Below are 21,842 nucleotides of genomic sequence, written 5' to 3' on the forward strand. Positions count from 1 at the left end.
TACAAATAAGAATGAATGAGCAGGAGACTGAGTGGAATCTCACACACAGACACACACCTGCTTTAGACATGTACTTCGTTGTGATGGCCGCCCTAGACAGGAAACTGTTTACTTGCTCCACCTCTTCTCCAACTGTAGAACCGGCCCCATCCTGAAACGCACCTCCCCATTTGATCTATAGAAAGGAGGTCACAATACATGACTGCTGAATTCATTCAACCTTATAACAAAATGTCTTAAACGTATCCAAGCCTACAAGCTGCAGTATACCTCGCACATCCAAGTGTGAGCTACTCAAAATGAAGTACACATTAAGATAAAGTCAAGTAAATAGTATTACGACAACACCAAGAGAAAAACAAAATAAATATCCACCCATCCAAATATGTATCCACACACACACACGTATGAGTATATGGTTATGGCGTTAACGTCATTTTAACAAGATTAACGCTGACAGCACTGATATATATGTGTATCTTACATCATTTGTGTGTCTCTGGATGTATTTCACAAACTCAGCAACTTCCTCATCTTTCTCAATGAAGACACCTTCAAAGTTCCCCTGCTCTGAAGTGCTGAACGAACACGGTGACAGTTGTTTGAAAAGAAACATCAAAATACAATTTTTGTACAAATCCATATTTGATTTATGTCCACAATGCATAACGTACCTTGCATTTGATTGAAAGCGATAAAGCTTGCAGTTTCCATCAACTGAGACGGCGAGCATGTCTGGAGTGCAGGCAGGGCAGCTAAAGCATGGCTCCTTGCACATCCTGTCCACCTCACACTTTACAGCACTCCACTCCAAGAAACTTTTGCTGAAGGCATCAGCTGATATTCGGCCAGTCTTTTAAGTAGAGGACAAACAACAGAATATTCACGGACAGTCATCATAAACATTGATTTGCACAATTTCCTTAAACTTGACAAATTTAGAAACTCACCCTTCCAAAATGGGCTGTTCGTTCATCCAGCACTTTGACAAAGGCCTTAAGTGACATCCCTGCTGCAGCTTCTTAATGTCATAGAAAGACTGAAAGACATCCATTGAAAACAGGGTGCAGAAATTTAAGGTGCCAGGCCAATATCCACCACCCTGGAAGTCCTTAACTGAGGGGGACCACATTAGGCCACAGCTGGTGCAGCTCACCACTGGCAGTGCAAGGTTATAACGGCCTTTAGGAAGGATAAGGAGAAATCCAGTCATGGCTCAACAAAGACATTCATTTTTTCCCATGTTGTTTTCAAAGCGGTCTGGTAAATCCAAATGACCTTTGACAGGTGCCCACATATACTGCGGGCCGAGGGTAATTCAAAACAATGTAGCAATGTACAATTTGCAATAAAACCTGCAAACACATCTATTGTGTATGTACTGTGTGACAAAAGAGCAACTTACCATTTATGGTTACAAGAGCCACAATTGCACCGGGTGAAACCTCAACGTTACCTGCTGGGCAGTCACACACAGTCTGGTCTTTGCACAGGCAACAGCCGAACTAACATTAAAAACACACAATATATATAAAAAGAATTGGAAATTAAATGATACACAATAAATATACAATAACAGCACACACTCATAGTACATAGCAATAAATGCATAAGACTTAAAAACCGTACCTATTGGATTGTGAAACTCTGATGAAGGCTGCAAAAACCCTCCTGTTACTGCCTCTCTGCTGTGCAGGACAAAGCGTGTGTGAACTGCAATATCACAGTCAGCACAAAGGAATGGAAGAGGCAGGCAGTCCAGACACCTCACAACTACTTGTTTGCCACACTGACACACACGGTGTGACTGTGGATCCAGAGTAGCTAACATATTGTCTATAAGACAAGGCCTGGCCTCTTTCCACTTTAGCAAGGACACCATGTTTCTGATCGCCCAGTGAGTAGCAGCTGACTCAGACAACGTCTCACAAGTCATGGCTGCGTCCTCTTCTCCATCCTCCAACAACTGAAGGAGCTCCTGACGAAGCACCTCAGTTCCACACACTAACAGAAAAAAAATAAAGAAACTCTTCCACAAAGTGAAAAACACTCTAGGCAGTATGTTTCTTAGGACTGCACAAAAGCCCTGCCTAACTCAACTATAACAACAAATATAAAAGTAAAGGAATCACAATATATACAAGAAGGTAAAGTACCTTTTGTTGGGTTGACACTGGCAACATAACTAGGTTCTTCACGTGGACACTGATGCTGATCTGCAGACACTGGGGGGAAAAAGAGATTGAAGAATATTTACTTACTGAAATTCTTTGGTGAAAACAAGTTGTGAGATAAAATCAATGGTTGTGAGAACACTGACCACGTGGCAACTAGTACTTCGACTGGATGATGGTCTTTGAGGAATAAAATCTCCCTGTCTGTCAAGGGCGGCATCACTTACATTTTGATTAGATACCTTGAGTTTGTAAATGATCAGATTACATAATTGGAATACAATGTATCCAATTCAGGGTTGCAGGAGGATGAAGCCTATCCCAGCTGATACAGGACAAAGACAGGCTGCCAGTTTATTGCAGGGCTAACACGATATGTGTAACAGAAAATCCACTTAAATGTTTGATATTTCTTATAATAATCATAATTATGACTATTATTTAAAGGTTTCTTTAAATAATACATTTTGATTTTTTATAACCTCTAAAATATAAACCTGAGCTGTTTCAGATTCTGACCTCTGACCTCACTGCAGCTCCCTCTTGGAAGTACGTCTGCTTCTTGTCTACCCCCAGTGATGACCGCCTGCCCTTGATATCACGTACTGTACCTGAGGAACAAAAAAGGACAAACACTTGCCTTCATTTAAGAAGTACATTCATACAGAGGTAATCTATGGAAACACACTAGTTCACCCTTTGGGAGAAATCAGTTCCTGTGAAACATTTCTGTAAATGAACATCATGTGGAGAATGAATGAAATGAGTTCTTCAGGTGACTCAGCAGTCCCACACTGACAAATGAAATCTAGTTAAACTATTAAGCATATTTGCTCTTCTGAAATCTGTGTTAAACAACAACAAACATAAATTAGTAACAAAAATACAGCTGAGTAGAGGCTTTACAAACCACCAGCAGCCATAATGCTAAATTTTAATCTTCAAATGTTTCTGAGCCGTCTTCAACCTGCTTTTAACACATTAAAGTCCCACAGTCAATGCAGCCTGACTCAATCCTAGATGTTCAGCACACAGAGACACAGAGGTGCCGTTTAAAGTTTAGTGATAACCTGAGTCACTGATCATTTGCAGTATTACAGAGTCTGGCAGTCTTTGCATGATGTCCACGTCACTGTGAGTTTCTAGCTGACTCTCAGGTGTGACAGGTGTGCCAGCAGGAAAGAGTAATAATAACCTGCATCCTGAGGTTTGTCATGCAGGATTAAAGCAGCCAGGCTTTGTTCACACAGCTATTTATTTATTACAGCTATTAATATTTATTACAGATGCACTGAAGCTAATCGAGATATTTGCTGTCAGTCTGTGGCTGCGATTAAACACTTTACTGGAAACTTTATTAACTAGTAACTTCATCAGTCATGACAGAAGCTAATATTTCTGTGCTAACATCGTTTAAACAGTAACAGCTTTCCTCCAATATAAGCTAACGTTTACACCGTAACTTTAAGCTAGCACCATAAAGACGGTAAAACACGTAATAACATCTACAAATGCATCTTAAAGCTGTTATATTAGCACTCGGTGTATTACTAACATAACCACATTAACATTACTGACACTCGCAGACTTTTAATAGTCATTCTATAAATGCTGTCCGTTTAAATGGTCTTACCTGGTGGTCCATATGGTCCATAAGTGAAGCAGAGGGAGCCTGACCATGCGTCACACGTTTGACGAGTTGGGAGTGAGAACGTGTTGGGCTATAAGGAACACACTCACTTCCTGAGCCCTGGGCAATAAGAGACGTTTTGTGTTTTATGATTTATTGATATGTTTGATCCTTTCTGACCTGCGTTAATGAAGCAGTCATTAGAGCACCATGTCCGCTAGAATAGTTCTGTAGTTTGATGCTTGAGTCGTTGCAGACTTGTTGAAACTCCCTCACCCGTCAAAGCAGCGTCTTTGTTATTCGCGTCCAGCAGATGGCAGTGTTTCACTGTCTGACGGCTGTCTGAAGCTTCAGCTGGATTATCCGTTTGCTATGTTTGCCATGTTACAGTGGGGAGGAAAAACTCATTTTTAACAGGAATATCTAGACATGAGTGATTACTGCAGTGGGGCACTATCTGTGCTATCTATAAGAAATGTTAGCAACAATAAAACTCTGAGGATCAGGGCTCCATTTCACTCCAGTGTTCAGTGGCATTTTAAAAGAGTGAATACCGACGCTGAATGTCTTTGTAAAGCAAAAGCACTTTGTTAGCCTTTACAGAGCAAAGCTATGGATCAATGTGCAGTGAAGAAAAATCGAGGTGGCCAGTCTGTCCTTTCCTAACCAATCACAGAGCTCCTTACATTGTTGCGCTGGAGAATAACTAAATATAATATAAAGATGATATTGAAAATAATCTTTTGTAGAGTCACTACTTAGTGGGCAGAGGACAGTTATCACTTTGCTGGATGCTTTAAAGTCGCATGTTCTGTATTTGCTGTATGCAGATTAGCAGGATATTAACAGATTAACAGCTTTTATTAGACTTCATATGATAATCAACAGTGAAGTGTTTCTCTTTCAGTGTTTATTCTTGCTCATTGAATGATCTCTGTTCAGATAATATGCTGCACTCATCTCATGTTTCTTTAAATACGGCATCACTTGTCCAGCTGTCAAACTCTGAAAGAGTTACAGTTTCACCACTGAGCACTTTGAATGGTTATTCTTTTATTTAAAAGCACTTATTCTAGCTGCATCATCAATACGACAAAAACAGTGACTTCAACAAAAATTTATCTAAAAATATTTAGGGGGAAATGTTCCTACACCCCTCATGTAAATGTTACATCTCCAAAAGGGAGAAATAATCAGAATAAGGCGTAATCATTGTCATGATAATAATGACCATGAAAATGAAACTAGGCCTACCTTTAGTTCAGCACACTCAGTGTTGCATAAAGACATGCGAACATGCCATCATCCATTCTGGAGCCTACTTTTAAAAAGAGCGAGCTGTTTATTCTGGCTGAGTAGCAAACAGAACCAACCATGAAAACCTAAACTGGGAAAACACTCGGAAACCTTGAACACTGGGAATATGGAGACACAGGGGTAGGTGAACAGACACTGACAAAGGACAGAGGAAAACAGAGACAATATATATAAGACAAGAAGTAACACAGACACCCTTTTCGGTGACAAAAATGAGAAAATATCCAGTGAAAGGCAGTTCTCTTGGAAAAACTGCCTTATTGATGTCAACGGTCAGAGAAAAATGTCTGATAGGAAGGCAACCGTAGCTCATACAACCATTTGTTGCAACCAAAGAATGCAGAAGAGCGTTTTGGTCAGCTAAGAACAGGAAATTGAAGCTACAGTTCTCAAAATTTGACATGAGAAGATTGGATAAATGTTGCCTGGTCTGATGAGTCTTGATTTCTGCTCTGACATGCAGATGGTCGGGTCAGAATTTGGCATAAATAGCATGAAAGGATGGATCCATGCTGCCTCATGTCAGCTGTGCAGACTAGTGGTGGTGGTGTCACTGTGGGGGGGAGTGGCGGTATTTTCTTGCTGAAACGTTACATAGTGTGTGTGTGTGTGTGTGTGTGTGTGTGTGTGTGTGTGTGTGTGTGTGTGTGTGTGTGTGTGTGTGAGAGAACAACTTGAAACAAACTGCAGCAATAAGGGCAAACTAGTGCACAGTTATGTTTACGTGAGCGTTATTTTGTATGCATTTGTACAGTTCCATAACTGTGAGAATACATTGATAGCATTTAACTCTAGTAACAGGCATTTGTACCAGTAAGCATGAAAAAGTAGGGAAAAGAACTAGTATGTAAGCACTGACTAGTACTGTAAAGTATATGTGTATATAGAGCAATCGTGGCTCAAGAGTTCGCAGTTCATCCTGTAATTGGAAGGTTGCCAGATTGAGCCCCGCCTCCGACAGTCTCGGTCGTTGTGTCCCGGGGCAAGACACTTCACCCGTTGCCTACTGGTGGTGGTCAGAGGGCCCGGTGGCGCCAGTGTCCGGCAGCCTCGCCTCTGTCAGTGCGCCCCAGGGCAGCTGTGGCTACAATGTAGCTGCCATCACCAGTGTGTGAATGTGTGAATGACTGAATGTAGTGTAAAGCTCTTTGGGGTCCTTGGGGACTAAGTAAAGCGCTGTACAAATACAGGCCATTTACTGTGCGTGTGTTTATGCTCAAGTGTATGAATAAATTAGTCAGTTTTAAACAGTTGCAATTTAAACAGTAGAAGAGTGGCACTATATTTATATATTTATAAAGAATTTCAAACAACAATTAATTGATGCTCAAAGCAGGTTTATTTAATTAATATCCAGATTTCCAATTAGTTCCCAATTCATTCAGCAGCAAATCACATCACCACTCACTTCAAGGCTGTATGTATTATTGTAAGGTAGACCCTACAATAGTACATACAGAGAACCCAACAATCATATGACCCCCTATGAGCAAGCACTTTGGCGACAGTGGGAAGGAAAAACTCCCTTTTTACAGGAAGAAACCTCCGGCAGAACCAGGCTCAGGTCGGGGCGGCCATCTGCTGCGACCGGTTGGGGTGAGAGAAGGAAGACGTTTGTTGTAGGTCTGATTGAAGGACTGATGTGATGGTAAGTTGTCTGCTGTTCCGCTTTGAATATTGAGAGATTAGTTGATGGATTTCAAGCCAAATTGTGCCCAAGTTTAAGACCACATTCACTGGTTGTTTTTGTTGATGTTATTGTTTTGGGCTTTTTTTCCACAAGAATTTCTAGCTCCCCTAGAATTCTGGCCACCCAAACGATGATTGCTGCTGAGAGAGCACAAGGTTTTGTCCCCCTGTACTATTCATGTCCGTGCAGGGGGTTCTCCTTGAGAGGCCAGGGTCGAAAAAGGGATGCTTCAGAACCTCCGAGGGTGTTATGCGCTGATTTGCATCCAAGGCCAACATTTCTTTGATTAGCCTTACAAATAATGTTTGGCCATTTTCCGGTCCTCGCCTAACCTTCAGCAGTTGTTCGAGGTCATCGAGACGCTTAAGTTTTATATATCGAGTTTCCTTGGATCGATAATCTGTCTCGTATTGAAATTGTTCTTGGGTCTTAAATGTCCAGCGCTGTTCGTTGTGGTTATCCTCGATGAAATAGCTGTCAGTGTACAAGCCAGACTCTAGAAGATGATCTGGTAGCTGACCCTGGGTTTCAATTATGAATTTCAAAACGTCATAATCGTCTTCCCCAGGATAGAGAGGCACCCCTGTAGCAAGCTCCACAGCTACCAGCCCCAGAGACCACATGTCGATTGCTTTGTCGTATGGAATGCCAAGCATAACCTCAGGTGCACAATAACCAATTGTCCCCACACGGTCACCAGGAATCACTGCAGAAGCAGGACATGCGAGGCCAAAGTCTATGAGTTTGACTTTGACGGGAGACTCACTGCGGTTCACAACCATGATGTTTCCAGGTTTGAGGTCAGCATGCACTATTCCCACAGAACCCAGGTGGAACAGAGCATTTGCGAGCTGATGCAAAATTGGCCTGATTTCTCTCATTGGGAGACCTCGGTTATTCCGGTCCCCAATGTAGTCTGACAGGCTTTGGTCGAGGAGTTCGAAATTCAAGCAAATGCGCTCTCCGTCGAGGAAATAGCCGTTCCATTCGACAATGTTGCACCTGTCTGGATCCAAGCGTCGTAGCTGCTCCAGGATGAAAATTTCCAGTTTTGCCTGGAGCAGAATTTCAGGGTCGCTCTTGTTGACTTTAATAGCAACCGTTTTGTTGTTTTTTGTATCGCGACATCTGGTTACCAAACCAAAGCCTCCTTCTCCAAGGAAGGCCTCTACCACGTGGTGATCTCCTAAAATGGTCCCTTTCGTTATTTGAAGATCATCTTCAGAGGCAGATGGGTTGGCTGAGGTGTTGATGTCTCTTTTTTGAGGAAATTCAACTGAGTTTTGGAAACTGCAGCTGAATTTTTGCGATCCATGACTTTTCCAGCTTGAAGGCTGCTGAGAGAGCACAAGGAGTTCTCCCCCTGTACTATTCATGTCCGTGCAGGGGGTTCTCCTTGAGAGGCCAGGGTCGAAAAAGGGATGCTTCAGAACCTCCGAGGGTGTTATGCGCTGATTTGCATCCAAGGCCAACATTTCTTTGATTAGCCTTACAAATAATGTTTGGCCATTTTCCGGTCCTCGCCTAACTTTCAGCAGTTGTTCGAGGTCATCGAGACACTTAAGTTTTATCGATCGAGTTTCCTTGGATCGATAATCTGTCTCGTATTGAAATTGTTCTGGGGTCTTAAATGTCCAGCGCTGTTCGTTGTGGTTATCCTCGATGAAATAGCTGTCAGTGTACAAGCCAGACTCTAGAAGATGATCTGGTAGCTGACCCTGAGTTTCAATTATGAATTTCAAAACGTCATAATCGTCTTCCCCAGGATAGAGAGGCACCCCTGTAGCAAGCTCCACAGCTACCAGCCCCAGAGACCACATGTCAATTGCTTCATCATATGGAGTGCCAAGCATAATCTCAGGTGCACAATAACCAATTGTCCCCACACAGTCACCAGGAATCACTGCAGAGGTGTTACATGCGATGCCAAAGTCTATAAGTTTGACTCTGACTTGAGACTCACTGCGGTTCACAACCATGATGTTGACAGGTTTGAGGTCAGCATGCACTATTCCCACAGAACCCAGGTGGAATAGAGCATTTGCGAGCTGATGCAAAATTGGCCTGATTTCTCTCATTGGGAGACCTTGGTTATTCCGGTCCCCTATGTAGTCTGACAGGCTTTGGTCGAGGAGTTCGAAATTCAAGCAAATGCGCTCTCCATCGAGGAAATAGCCGTTCCATTCGACAATGTTGCACCTGTCTGGATCCAAGCGTCGTAGCTGCTCCAGGATGAAAATTTCCAGTTTTGCCTGGAGCAGAATTTCAGGGTCGCTCTTGTTGACTTTAATAGCAACAGTTTTGTTGTTTTTTGTATCGCGACATTTCGTTACAACACCAAAGCTTCCTTCTCCAAGGAAAGCCTCCACCATGTGGTGATCTCCCAAAATGGTCCCTTTAGATATTCCAAGCTCATCTGAGCCGAAGGATGGGTTGGCTGACATGGTGTAATGTGTCTGTTTGCGCTGTGGATTGGTGAGAAACAAAACTGAACTTGTTTTGGTTTCTCTCGTAAATTGCTCTCAAAACTTCTCGAAAGGGTTTCAGTTGCTGCAGGTCAACGTCCGTTAAGCATAAAGTAACAGGTGAGCGCTCCTATTTATGGGTTTTGGGATCAAAGCAAAGTTATGACGTCAGAAAGGATCAAAGCAAAGTTACCGCGTCACAAGCGATCGAAGCGATTCTAATATGTGCGCATGCGCACATATGAGAAGCGATCGAAGGGATTCTAATATGTGCGCATGCGCACATATGAGAAGTGATCGAAGGGATTCTCATATGTGCGCATGCGCACACGTGCTTGTTTGTGTAATATTGTTCACACTAAACTTGACCCTAATCAATTTAATATCAGTCAATCAAAGAAAATGTTAGTTTTGGAAAATTTTAAAATGACATAACTGACAGTTAAAACATTTTTTGTTCATGTATTTGTATTTGTATTGTCTTCGGGGTTTTTTTTGCATACCATGTCAAGCTTTTCTGTATATAGTCATGTCGTAGATTTCGGAGCAAACAAGAAATTGAATTGGATTTTAATATTGCAGTGCTTGGATTTCGGATTTGGTGCTTAAAACTTCTTGAAACTGTAACCGTATTTCATTCACCACAAATAACTATCTGATTGAATAGTTTTCTTATCAGATAGAGAAATAAAACGAGTCGCAAAGTCTAAAAGCAACATTTCTCTGCCTGGGCTGTACCTCTGCACGTTAGTCTGTTTCAGTGTGTGACCCCTCACCCCCTCCCTGATCAGTCGGGGGTGAGTGCGCTAATGTGCCTGGAGGCCGTTTTAATGAGTGTTTGCTGGAAAACGAAAAATACAAGAAGGATTTGTACGTTTTCACAACGGGGGAGTTTGCGTAAGTACTAGTAAATAATTTTCTCGAGTGTGTACGTTACACATGTTATTTGTTTCAAATTGGTATTATTATTTTGCTAGCTAGCAAACTCGCGGGATAAAGGATTGAAGTGCACTCAGTGCGATACAATACGGTGGCGCTATTCTAACAGTTAGTTATTGCAGGGTAACTTGTAGAATATGCTGTGAATTGAACCAAGATTACACAGCAGTAGCAGTAATACGAGTTACTTCCCTCAAGTGAAAGCGTTAAACGTTAGCCCGATGCTTAACTAGCCAACGTCAGGCTTTCTGATTGAAAGCTAAAAGCGACGTTGTCACCAAGTAAACAGAATATTGATGATATTTTTGTGTATCGCTGCAGCCTTTTCAAGTATTAACCTGGTGTCTTTGGGAACAGCTTAGGGGGAAATGACGGTAATATGACTGAACCATATGGGAACAAAGAATAGGCACTTTTTTGTGCTACCGAAGTTTCCTCGCTTTCATTCAAAATCTGTTTATCATGAAACAATTGAAACATAATGGCTTCAAGCTGACATTGAGGCCTGTGGGGCACTATCAGCCACTGAGACAGTAGACAAGTGACTATTTCACACTTTAAGGCTGCCTGTTTATTTAAGGGAGATGAACAGTACATTATAACTGTACATAATAATATCAATGATGATAGATTAAATAAATGGGTTTTTGAAAGACGCTTGTGCATTTTTAAAGTCTAAAGTGTTGAATTGATCTGAGTATGTCATCTGTTCAAAGCCTCTCCCAGTCAGTGCTGTTCTCTATGCCTGTCTTACTCTACATGATGTTATTAGCACAAACACTTTAAAGGTGATAATTAGGTCTACAACAATAACACAGACTGCAATGTAGTTAAGCATCTTACAGTTAGTTTTGAATGAATGAACTTAAAAAACAACACAAGCAAAGATCTGTCTCCTGTTTTTTGTGTCACATAAGAAAGAAGTATCAATATCTGATGAGAAGACTTATTATTAATTTGGCCTTTCACGTGGTCTTATTCAGGTGATGCGAAGTGAAATATGCATCCTTTTTATGGTAATGTGCTGGAAAATGTTGAAAATGGACATTAAACGTGCTCACAAAGTGCTTGAATTTGACCCTGAAAGGTGTATGAAGCCAGAAAAAGTCACACTTGGAGTAAAAACCTCTCATAGCGAGTTAATCATATTCAATTGATTTGATGCTTTCAGCACAAAATTTAGCCACACAGTCAGGACAGCGTCTGATTTACCTTCATCGGTAAACGTGTTTATGCAGTACATAGTAACAGTGTGGCTGAGTCCTCTGGTTCAAATCAGTTCCAGTACATTTGGAGATGTAAGTCTTAACCTTTCACATGCATCGGGAAGGAAAAAACATTTAATCTTCACAGTACTGCCGAAGTGCAGCGATACATTGTGAAGTGCACATTTCCATTTCTCATACAGTACCGAGCAAAAGTCTTGAACCACCCCCTTATTTTTTCATGTTTTGCCAGGTCAGTCTGTGTTAACGGTGTTATTAACTGCATTCTTCAACTAAAGAAGTGGGAACAAATGATGTGGGCTTTTGTTTTTTTGCAATAGGCTGCAAGTGAATGTGTACAGATACAATTTAAAATTGGTTCTTTGTTAAGTTTTCTGGTCCTTTCCATGACTTAGGTGTCTGTTTATGTTTGAATGTTTCAGAGATTAGTGTGAAGGGTCTTAACAGACAAAAAGTGGTCAAATACAAGCCCTGGATTAAAAATCAGAAACACTTTAAAAAGCCTGGAGAGCTATTCCTTAATACCACTTTAAAGATTACAGGGAAGTCCGGATCCCTGGAAGCAAATGAGGGATGGCTCAAGACTTTTGCACAGTGCTGTACATGTCATGTTCCCTGTTTTATAGCTCAGCTCAAACTGACACGTTCTCACTAACTGCTTCTCATTTTCTCCACAGTAAACTTTAACCACTTCCAGATACTGCGGGCCATCGGGAAAGGAAGCTTTGGAAAGGTAATGCAGCCTCCATTTTTCACGCCACTTGTATATTGTTTGCCCTTAATTACCCACCACGGTCGTCATCTCTAAAGAATCAGTGCAAGCGAAGCGAAATGTGCTGGGATTACACTTCAGTTCTCGTGTGCTGCTGTTATTTAATAACAGTTATAAATGCAGCTTATGCAATTATTTCTATAAAGTCAGTTAGAGGAGAGCCGATTTCTATTTCATCTCACTCAATCTAGGTGGGAATTTTGACCCCACATCTCAATTTAATTACAGAGCACATTGAATGTCTGGATGAGACTTCAGTAATGAATTCAGGACTCTGTGTGTGTGTGTGAGAGACACAATTGGGGCTGCAGAGATTGGAATAGTTTACCTTCATTTTAAATATCACTGCCCTGTGCACATTGTCGGCTTTAAAATTCAAACTTAAAGAGTTTGTAAGTAAACTGGCTGAGATGAGACAGACGATGCACCGGGTCCTCGTCTGAGTGCTGGCTTTCAGTTGTGCTGTCTCTCTTGCCCAGCCATGCACACACAGACACTGTGCTACACTTACACAGTGAGACAGATGCTCACAGAGACGTCCAGATACATTTTGTCCTTGCTGGAGGTCATCTTGTGTTTTTTGGCCCACTGTGGCCTCACACCGAGCTCCTGCTGTTTTTTGAACACTTTAACAGCACCAGTCTTTAGCTTCCTGTTGAACACACTTAAGTGGGGGAGGTGTTATTATTAGTGGTAAATGATTTGTGTATTTGTTGGATGCACCTCAGAGCAACAGGAAACATGACACGACACGCTCCAGTAACCTGCAGTCTTTACAGTGAGGACACGCAAACATTAACCCTCTGCTCCTTACAGAAACTCTCTAAATCCTGTAAGTTTCTTGACTGCCACTTGGAAAGTTGAAACTTCAGCTCCCTCCACAGATTTTCTACAGTACTGATGTCTGGAGACTGACTAGACCACTCCATGATCTTATAGCACTTCTCCACTAGTACATACTCAGATCAGCTTGCTGTGACTCAACTCATTTTCCATTACAATCAAGTACCACCTAATGTGCGTGGGGTCATTACAGCAAAGCGGCCCGATGTCCATGTTGTCATTTATGAGCAACACGAATGCCACAACAAAGGAAGACGTCGCAGCGATGATGTATCTGTGGCTTTTTGTCACACTTGGAAACCACGGTGTTGTGCAGCTATTTGCCTTGTTGCAGGGTTTTAAAAAAACTGCAGTTTTGATTTTAGTGAAAGACACCGTCTCATGACTCATTGAGTGCCGCGACTGACGAGCCAATCCGTGGCCTGCAGTCTGACGATGTCACAATTCCTGACTGCTTGGAACCCCGAATAAGTCGTCCTGTAGCCCACATCATAATGTTTCCATCTCTCTGCTTGACTGCGGGGATGCTACTTTTTGCATCACACTCGTATTTCAAAAGGTCAGTTAAAGCCACATAATTGGAATTTGGTTTCATCTCCCCACAGCACTTTCTCCAAAGTCTTCCCTGAATCATTTAGATGTTCACTGGCACTTGAGATGGGCCTATACATGTTTCTCCTTGAACAGGTAGCTACCCTATGTTAGCCTAGCTTTCTATCACTGATGCTCTGTGTGTATGCTGCTGCCTCTCGTCTCGTGTTACTTAAAAAATTAACCCCACAGCTTCAATAACCGTATCTAAAAATCTCTCAGTGAAAGTTACGGTTGTAGGTTTGGAAACATTTTGGGGTAGCCAGTGTTAAATAGAGACAGGGCCACATTCTTTATCTAGTCATTGTAATGAAAGAAGCACATTAAAAACTATATGAGAGTTTGCTTTTAACAAGCATGTAATGACTCTACTTAGTTTAGGTAGTCTTAGGGAGTCAAACTGAAAGTAGCATTTTTGTGGATGTTTTCCCTGCTGCCCGATCCCATCAGTCTCTTAAAGCATCATTTCTTATGCGCCCTGGTGTGACAGTGGTTTCATGGCGCTACAGGTTACCTGAGCACATCAGGTATATTACGGTTGAAAACCAGTGCCCGGCCTTCCAGTGGGTGTTCGACCCCTCGTGCACAGCTCAGGAGTCTAAACGACCCAGCAGTTATGGACATGTGTGTTTTTGGTGTGCTGTCCCTCGTTCTCCCTGCTTGCAGGTATATCTGTGTTTGTGTGTGGATGCCGGAGTTTCTGAGAGCACCTGTTTACAGGCACCTTCAGGCCTGGTGGGTGTGGCCCTGCCAGGTGGTTGGCCACCAGGGCCGTGCAGAGAGGTTTAAAGGGGCGGGTGCTCAAAGTTAAAAAAGGGGCACATTGAACCAGGCTGAATAACAACAACACACATTCATCAAGAATCTAATATGGGAAGGGCAGGGCTGTGTTGATCTGGGACTGTAGACATTAAAAAGTCCATAGGAGAGATGGTAGCTGATTAAACAAGGGTCATGAGATAATAACAAAATGCAAAGATTGGTGACAGCGCTTGGAACCATAAGGCAACAAAAAACTGTGAGAAATAATTTAGGCTCTGCCTGTGAATCACTCTTTGCTTCTCTTCTTCCTTCCTTCCCATCATTTCATATATCACTCTCCACTTGCTGTCTATGTGAGAACAAGGCACAACTTGCTATTGCAATAAACTATAATCTAATTATCCACACCTAACAACTCCTGCACTTAATCTATAATAAAATGATGACAGAAAAATGTTATAGCCCTGCCTTTAGTAGCCTCACACAGCTCCTGCTGTTTCCTCCTCATGTCCTTACCAGCCATGTCTGCACAATGTTATATCATGAGTAATATTTTTAAAAAATCCATCTAAATAAAACACACACATGCACGCACACACAGTGACATTTTAGACCTTCTTCAGAATACTGTATATACTATGGGCATCGCACTGATCCAGAATCCTTACATTATTATTTATTACTAGAGCTACAATAATAAAGCAATGAGGAGGGGGAAGTAATAAATATGAAATAATGTATTTAGCTGGAGGAGGTGGCTGGGGAGAGGGAGGTCTGGGCCTCTTTGCTTAGGCTGCTGCCCCCGCGACCCGGCCTCGGATAAAGCGGATGAAGATGGATGGATGGATAATGTGTTTATGATGATTCCATTTGTTTCACTATCCACTCTGTGCAGGGCAAAGCTTATTACATTTTTAAACTGTAGAGATCCAATCATTTTACTGCTGTAAAATCCAAATTTTGTCTTATTTAAAATATAAATCTAATATAATCTGCTTCTTAATGTATGTTCTTTAAAATACAGCATGTTTTTAATATATTATAATTATTATGTGGACATGCATATTAGATCATTTTTAGTGAAATATAATCCCTCCAGAAAGGCAGGAAAAGCCCGGAAACTTACTTTAAAACTAAATATGTTCCCTAAAACGGTGACAGAGCTACAGACCCATGACAGCCTTACACAGGTAGCCAGCAGCTATGACCAGCACTACTTGTGCAGTTAATAAAAGGACAGGTAATGTTTGTCGCGCTGTTGCACACACAGCACGCTCGTTTGTTTCAGTTCGTCAGTTGCAACAAGACAACTTACCAACGTGTACGTAATAAGCTAACACTCCTGTGTGCTACACACTACAGTGTACGCTGTACACCTACTTACTGGTTGTGTCGCATCAGTCTGTGTCTCTGAGTTAACTTGTGTTTCTCCTACAGCTCCGGACTGCTAAAAATGCGCGTGCTCTTTGTGAGCTCGTTCCCGGCTCGTAACCAGCGCGTTCTGCCGTCAAGGGCGATCATTGGTTAAATGTGATCATGTGACTGATGCAAGCCAGATCCTTTTATTTAGCAAAACTGTGATTAATAGTTAAATATTATTGTTGAGGAGCACAGACAGGACTCCGCACGCACACACACATAAAAAAATAAAAAAATTTTTTTTAAAAGTTGCCTCAACAAAAGGGCACTTTGGGCAAACATCAGGAAAGGGGCGGGTGCTCAAGCCCCTCTAGCCCCCCCCTCTGCACGTGCCTGTTGGCCACACTTGAAGACCATCACGCAGCTGATCAAGCCTTGTCGGAGGAGCTACTTAAGAATGCGGTGGCGCTCTCTCTGACGCTGGATCATTGCGTGACTTCACGTTAGTCTCTCGGCCAGTCAGTACGGATAGTCTGCCGCATTGTATGTGTCTTACGGCTGCCTGTTTGTTATCTCCCCAGGAGAAGCGTGGAGACGAGAGGGCAGCGAGCACGGGGTGCTCAGACACTGAGGAGCGGAGACAAGGAACACTAGCACTGGGAAGAGGACATTTCACGGGAGTCGGGAACGCACTGCGGATTTATTGTTATTTTCCATTCACTGTAAATAAACGCACTGCTTGCATTCAGAGCTCCGTGCCTGGCTCCTCCTTCCTCACATCCCCACGGTTGACGCTGGCCAACCGTGACAAATAGCTTTTCTTAGATTCATTATTAGTTCAACATTGACAAATAGTAGTTGACTAATATCAGGAGCCAAAAAGAAAACAAAAAACAAACTAAATAAATATTTCAGACGCTGAAAATAAATTATTACGGTTGTTTAAATTTGCTGTCAGCAAGTTAGGTCTAATGCATGTAGTCAATCTAATGAATCAATATTACATGTAAAAAGTACAGAACTGAAAATGAAACTAAAATATAACGGTAAATGAACTGGTTCTTGTATAAAACCTTTCTACTCTCTACAACTTGCCTCATTCATGCACTCACTTTTTTCTATGCTTTTTCTCTGTAAGTGCTTTCTATCTAACATTAATACGCATTCATCCTCCCGATGGATGCATCGGAGAGCAACTTTGGGTTAGCGTCTTGCCCAAGGATATTTGGCATGCAGGCTGGAGCAGGCGGGGATTGAACCAGCAACTTTCTGATTAGTAGGTTTCCTGCTCTACCTGAGCTACAGACACCCCAATTTGTGGTGCTCTGGAAACAACACGTTCTCATCCCAACAGGTAACGATGCTATGTGACAAATCATCGGTATGTGTAAATGTGTTTTTTGTTCTAATCATGAATCGCTTTGTAAAACAAGACCTGATAGGGTTAAGGTTAAAGTTATGGTTAGAGTTAATGTTAGGGATAGGGCTGGAATGGACGGCTGGAGCCTCTCCTCCAAGTGTGTGTTACTGCCGCCATCAGCATTCTGTTGTATTCTGTTGTCTGCTTTTCTCTGTAAGCGCTTCGAGCCTGTACTTTTTTGCTTTAGCTGAGTAATGAAGTTGAATCAGTACTTTAACTTTCACTGGAACAATAGTATTTTTACTTCTACTTAAGTGGAGAATGTCTGATCTTTTGCCAACTCTGGCTGTCTCTCAGTCTTGGAATACCCACTTATTGTCCAGCGGTGTCCTGGGAATATAGGAACTAGACAGACTGGGGAAACAATGGGAGGAGACACAAAGATGGAATCACTTTTACCATCTTTTATGTATTTGCTGGTCGTCTTATTTCTTCTATTTTGCAAGCACAGTGTTGCAATCATTGTCTTTGTGGTACAATGACACAGGTAGAATGCAGGTGTTTTCATGTAACACGATGCCAGAAAGATGAGTAATGTGTTTTGAAGAGAAGATAAAACATCATGTTTGAACAAAGATAAGCAGCAGACACGTCTGTGTGTGAGTTGTTCAGGTTCAGTAAGAAGGTAATATGTCTGCAGAATTTGTAATTCTTATGAAGATATTGCTTGTACAATAAATAAAATCCCTTTAACTTCTTCTGGAGAGTGTCTTTATATATTTAGTCATTTTGGGGCGATCCTTTATTTAGTAGTAACTCTAGTCGGGGATATATATCAGAGTTTACTTTCAGATATGAGCATTGTGTTTCCTGTGGATGAATGAATGAATTATTTATTTATGTAATTTTTGAAAGACTGGCTCATGTAAAATCTCTGAAAGTATGACAAAGCTCTCCTGTTACACTTTATGGACACCTGAGCGTCACCATGAGGGCCTGTCTTTATTCACTGAAATCCACTTTTATAATGAATTCACAGTAATCACTGACACCTTCAGAGCATTACATTCATTAAAGACGTCTTCTACACCTACTCTTCCAGACGACCGACACATACTTCAACCACTGCAGGTTAACCAGCCACTCATCAGTAAAGCAAAAACTAAATGTAAATGTCCTCATGTGGAAAAGACTGAAACACAACTCCCATATATCACTAATGTAACAGATCCATTTAGGGAGAGTGAGAACACTAGGCTGGATGTGTTTTAATGCAGGAACATTCATCATGTCTTCAGTTCAACAAATCATTTACATTGAATATGTGAGCTGGATGGTTACACGACACAATGTGATTGTCAACAATAACTGCAATGAACGCTGGTTTGAGGGCGGAGTCAAGGAGGCCATTTACGTGAAAAGGGAAAGACCCTCTCTGAATCAAGGAGGGGGCCTAAGGGTACATCTGTCACCATCTTACAATGCTGTGATTGCAGCCGTTCTCCAACTCTCTGTGAATGGTACTCAGGACCATTGATCAGTGGTTGTTGATCAATGGTCATGAGAATTTGCATAATCATGATTAAGGAACTGACCTCCCAGCCCATTGTTCCTTCAGTCGGCTGGTTTCTCTGACTGAAAACGCTACGTCCAGAAGAACAGAATCAACTTTTGGAGATTTACTTCCCTGATGATTGAGCACGCATCAAGACCTTTTAATCAGGCCAACAAATATCTTGTACTCAATTTTAGCAGCAGCCATTGTGACACTGATGATAAAACTTGTGTAAAAGTGCGAAGCTGTAAAAAAGTAATTATAAAAAAGCGTTTTTGTAGCTGAATGTTACTGGATAGCTGTTTCATCTGTAACACATCAAAATAACCTGCTAAGGTTTAATAGGCTATAAGGAACACACTCACTTCCTGAGCCCTGGGCAATAAGAGACGTTTTGTGTTTTATGATTTATTGATATGTTTGATCCTTTCTGACCTGCGTTAATGAAGCAGTCATTAGAGCACCATGTCCGCTAGAATAGTTCTGTAGTTTGATGCTTGAGTCGTTGCAGACTTGTTGAAACTCCCTCACCCGTCAAAGCAGCGTCTTTGTTATTCGAGTCCAGCAGATGGCAGTGTTTCACTGTCTGACGGCTGTCTGAAGCTTCAGCTGGATTATCCGTTTTCATGTTTGATTAGAGGTTTGTGTGTGTGTGTGTGTGTGTGTGTGTGGGGGGGGGGTTTTAGCCACGAGTTGTCCACGATAAAGCATATTGAATGGCCTGTCTAATATTGTTAGAATTCTCCTTTGGGTTAGTTTCATTACTCAATCGGGACATTTATTTGGAAAAAGAAAAAAAGAGGGAAAAAAAAGAAAAAAAAAGAAAAGAATTAAAAATAAATAAATCCTCATAGTTTACATTTACAAATCTCAATACTGAATGTTACGTCCCTCTGCAGCTTCTAATCGTCTCAGTGTTTTCAGCTGGTGCTAATTGGCCACACCTAGTCAGGTGTGGATAAAAGCATACCTGAGGCAAGCTTCCCGGCAGTGCACTAGTCTTTGCCTTGGTGGCACCAGCCATTTTAGCCAACCTGGTTTTCCATTTTAGGATGAAACCTCTTCTCACCCACACTCTGCTATTCATCTCTGTTTTTATGTTGCGGCTTTTGAGCCGGGTCGTAACACTGAAGATTACAAAGATCAACATTAAGACCAGTCTGTGCATTCAAAGCAGTGACAGAAAAGAGTGTGGGGCATTAACCCCCACTCACTTCACAGTTCACGTTCACAGCGAGCTTCGTCGAAATTTACAATGAGACCCTGAGGGACCTTGTGTTCACCGGCAAGTCCAGCAAGAGACCTGAGCATGAGATCCGCAAGACAGCCAGCAACGAATTGACAATCACTAATCTCACCTATGAGCGGGTCTCCAATGAGGATCAGGTACAGCAGACAGACATCTGTAGCTCAGAACAAATTAATTTCAAATCTGCTGACAAATTGTTACCAAACTTTGAAAATACATCAAACTTTATCGATGCTCTATGTTTTAAAACGTTCCCTCGTCCTCTCAGGTTCTCCGTCTGATTGCTTTGGCCAATCAGAATCGCTCCACTGCCCAGACAGCCCAGAATGACCGCTCGTCTCGCTCCCACTCAGTCTTCCAGCTGGATATTGAGGGAGTTAATGCCGGCAGGGATGTCAAGTGCAAATGTATCACACTGGAAGTACCAGCATCAGGAATGTGGTTTCTTCTTTTTGGATCTATAATATTTAGTCTGGTTAGTTATTGTTACTGTAACCAGTGCAAAATCTGCTCTGATGACTCAACGTTAATGTTTGAGCCCCTGAGCGCTAAAAGAAGTGTTTTGTAAAGTATTAAAACTACCTTTAATGGAAGGAAAAACGGATCACTGCTTCCTATAAGAGTTGGTTTTCTCTGTGTGTGTAGCCACTCTGTGCCTGGTGGACTTGGCTGGCAGTGAGCGAATGGTGAAGAGCCAGTCTCAGGGTGACCGTTTCAAAGAGATGACCGCCATCAACAGCTCACTGTCCAACCTGGGCGTCGTTATCGCCGCTCTGGCCAAAAAGGTCTGCAGCTGACTGGTTTTTTAAGGAAGCAAAAGAAGATCAGATCAGATGAGCATGATGTGTCTATTGGAAACAAGTTCAAAGAATTGTCTAATAATGAGTTGCTGTGCATCCACACTGCCTGACATATTTTACCTTTACAAATAAAGCAGGTACAACAGATTCATATACCAAAACAAATGTCAGGAACTTCACCAGATCACAGGGCATTGATCCTTTCTCTCTCTCTCGCTTTTTTTTTTTTTACTCATCTCTGGAATTTTTCTTTTGTGTTGATCTTTACTCATACCAAGGCTGCTGGCTTGGGGCTGGCTATGAGCTCTGGATAGCTTTAACTTTAACAACATCTTCTTCTTCCTTACCTTCTTTAAAATATTCAATGTTCAGCTGGGTGAGGGTGATTTAAGGGTCTGTGGAGTTTGATGTTGGAAACACAGTGAGGCGGTTTGCCTCTAACAACAGGTTAGTGTGTGTCTGTGAGTGTGTGTGCCTATATGTCTGTGGCACTGTGCACATATATGAAACTAGCTGGCTTGTAATCAGACATACTGGAAGCTGATCAGCCAGTCACTACTCCATGTCGAGAAGTTGAATATCGTCTGATTCCGATCCCTGGCCAGTTGATCGGTCCATTTGTACTTTGTACTAAGGATCTGACAGATTAAACAACATTTAATGTCGACTTTGAAGGATATTTGAATACTCTTTACGGGGTAATGTGTACAGAAGTTCAGGGTTGCGCTGTATGCATTTAAAAATGTCTTACTTTGTTCATAATCTAGCCGCTATACACAGGTCAGAGGTGGAAGTAGGTGGCACTTAAATTTCATTTAAATGAATGGTCTTTGATTAAACTGTTACTTTTCACATCATCTCTTTTAATCCAAATTACATAAATCTAAAAAAGAAATTTTCAGTGAAAATAATTTCTTTTGTGCATAGCTCAGAAATATGGCCTCACCATTGCCTCCTCATTTAGTTTGCATGGACCTGTGCAAATTAGTCCCCACCTCACCCTTTCAACCATGTGTCCTGCATGACTGAGCAGCTTGGTGCGAGATGCACTAGTAGCACAGCTCATAGCAATGACAAAAATGTAACACCAGCCTCCAATTTATCACTTGT

General features: G+C 41.8%; 3 protein-coding genes across 3 annotated transcripts in view; 2 read left to right on the forward strand and 1 right to left on the reverse strand.

Annotated features, from left to right (window-relative positions):
- The window catches only part of LOC146676531 (protein NLRC3-like), a 183,997-nt gene that overhangs the window by 55,525 nt on the left and 106,630 nt on the right, over positions 1 to 21,842 (forward strand). The gene's annotated exons all lie outside the window — the stretch shown is intronic.
- LOC146676533 (uncharacterized) lies at positions 6,919 to 9,352 on the reverse strand. Its single transcript, XM_085401197.1, has one exon. It carries the CDS (start codon positions 9,253 to 9,255, stop codon positions 6,919 to 6,921), a length of 2,337 nt encoding a protein of 778 aa, XP_085257323.1. The 5' UTR covers positions 9,256 to 9,352.
- LOC146676534 (carboxy-terminal kinesin 2-like) overlaps positions 17,129 to 21,842 on the forward strand; it is a 296,438-nt gene continuing 291,724 nt past the window's right edge. The window contains exons 1-4 of the mRNA XM_085401199.1: positions 17,129 to 17,149; positions 19,905 to 20,069; positions 20,201 to 20,339; positions 20,578 to 20,717. Of these exons, the coding sequence (XP_085257325.1) occupies positions 17,129 to 17,149; positions 19,905 to 20,069; positions 20,201 to 20,339; positions 20,578 to 20,717 (465 nt within the window). The remainder of the gene's footprint in view (positions 17,150 to 19,904; positions 20,070 to 20,200; positions 20,340 to 20,577; positions 20,718 to 21,842) is intronic.

The sequence above is a fragment of the Rhamphochromis longiceps genome, linkage group LG3 (assembly GCF_057381845.1).
Source record: "Rhamphochromis longiceps isolate RC_006_pf linkage group LG3, R_longiceps_female_GT1.1, whole genome shotgun sequence".
NCBI lineage: Eukaryota > Metazoa > Chordata > Actinopteri > Cichliformes > Cichlidae > Rhamphochromis > Rhamphochromis longiceps.

Excerpts from the sequence above, each read along its gene's own strand:
- LOC146676533 (XM_085401197.1), bottom strand. The coding sequence starts at position 9,255 with ATGTCAGCCAACCCATCCTTCGGCTCAGATGAGCTTGGAATATCTAAA.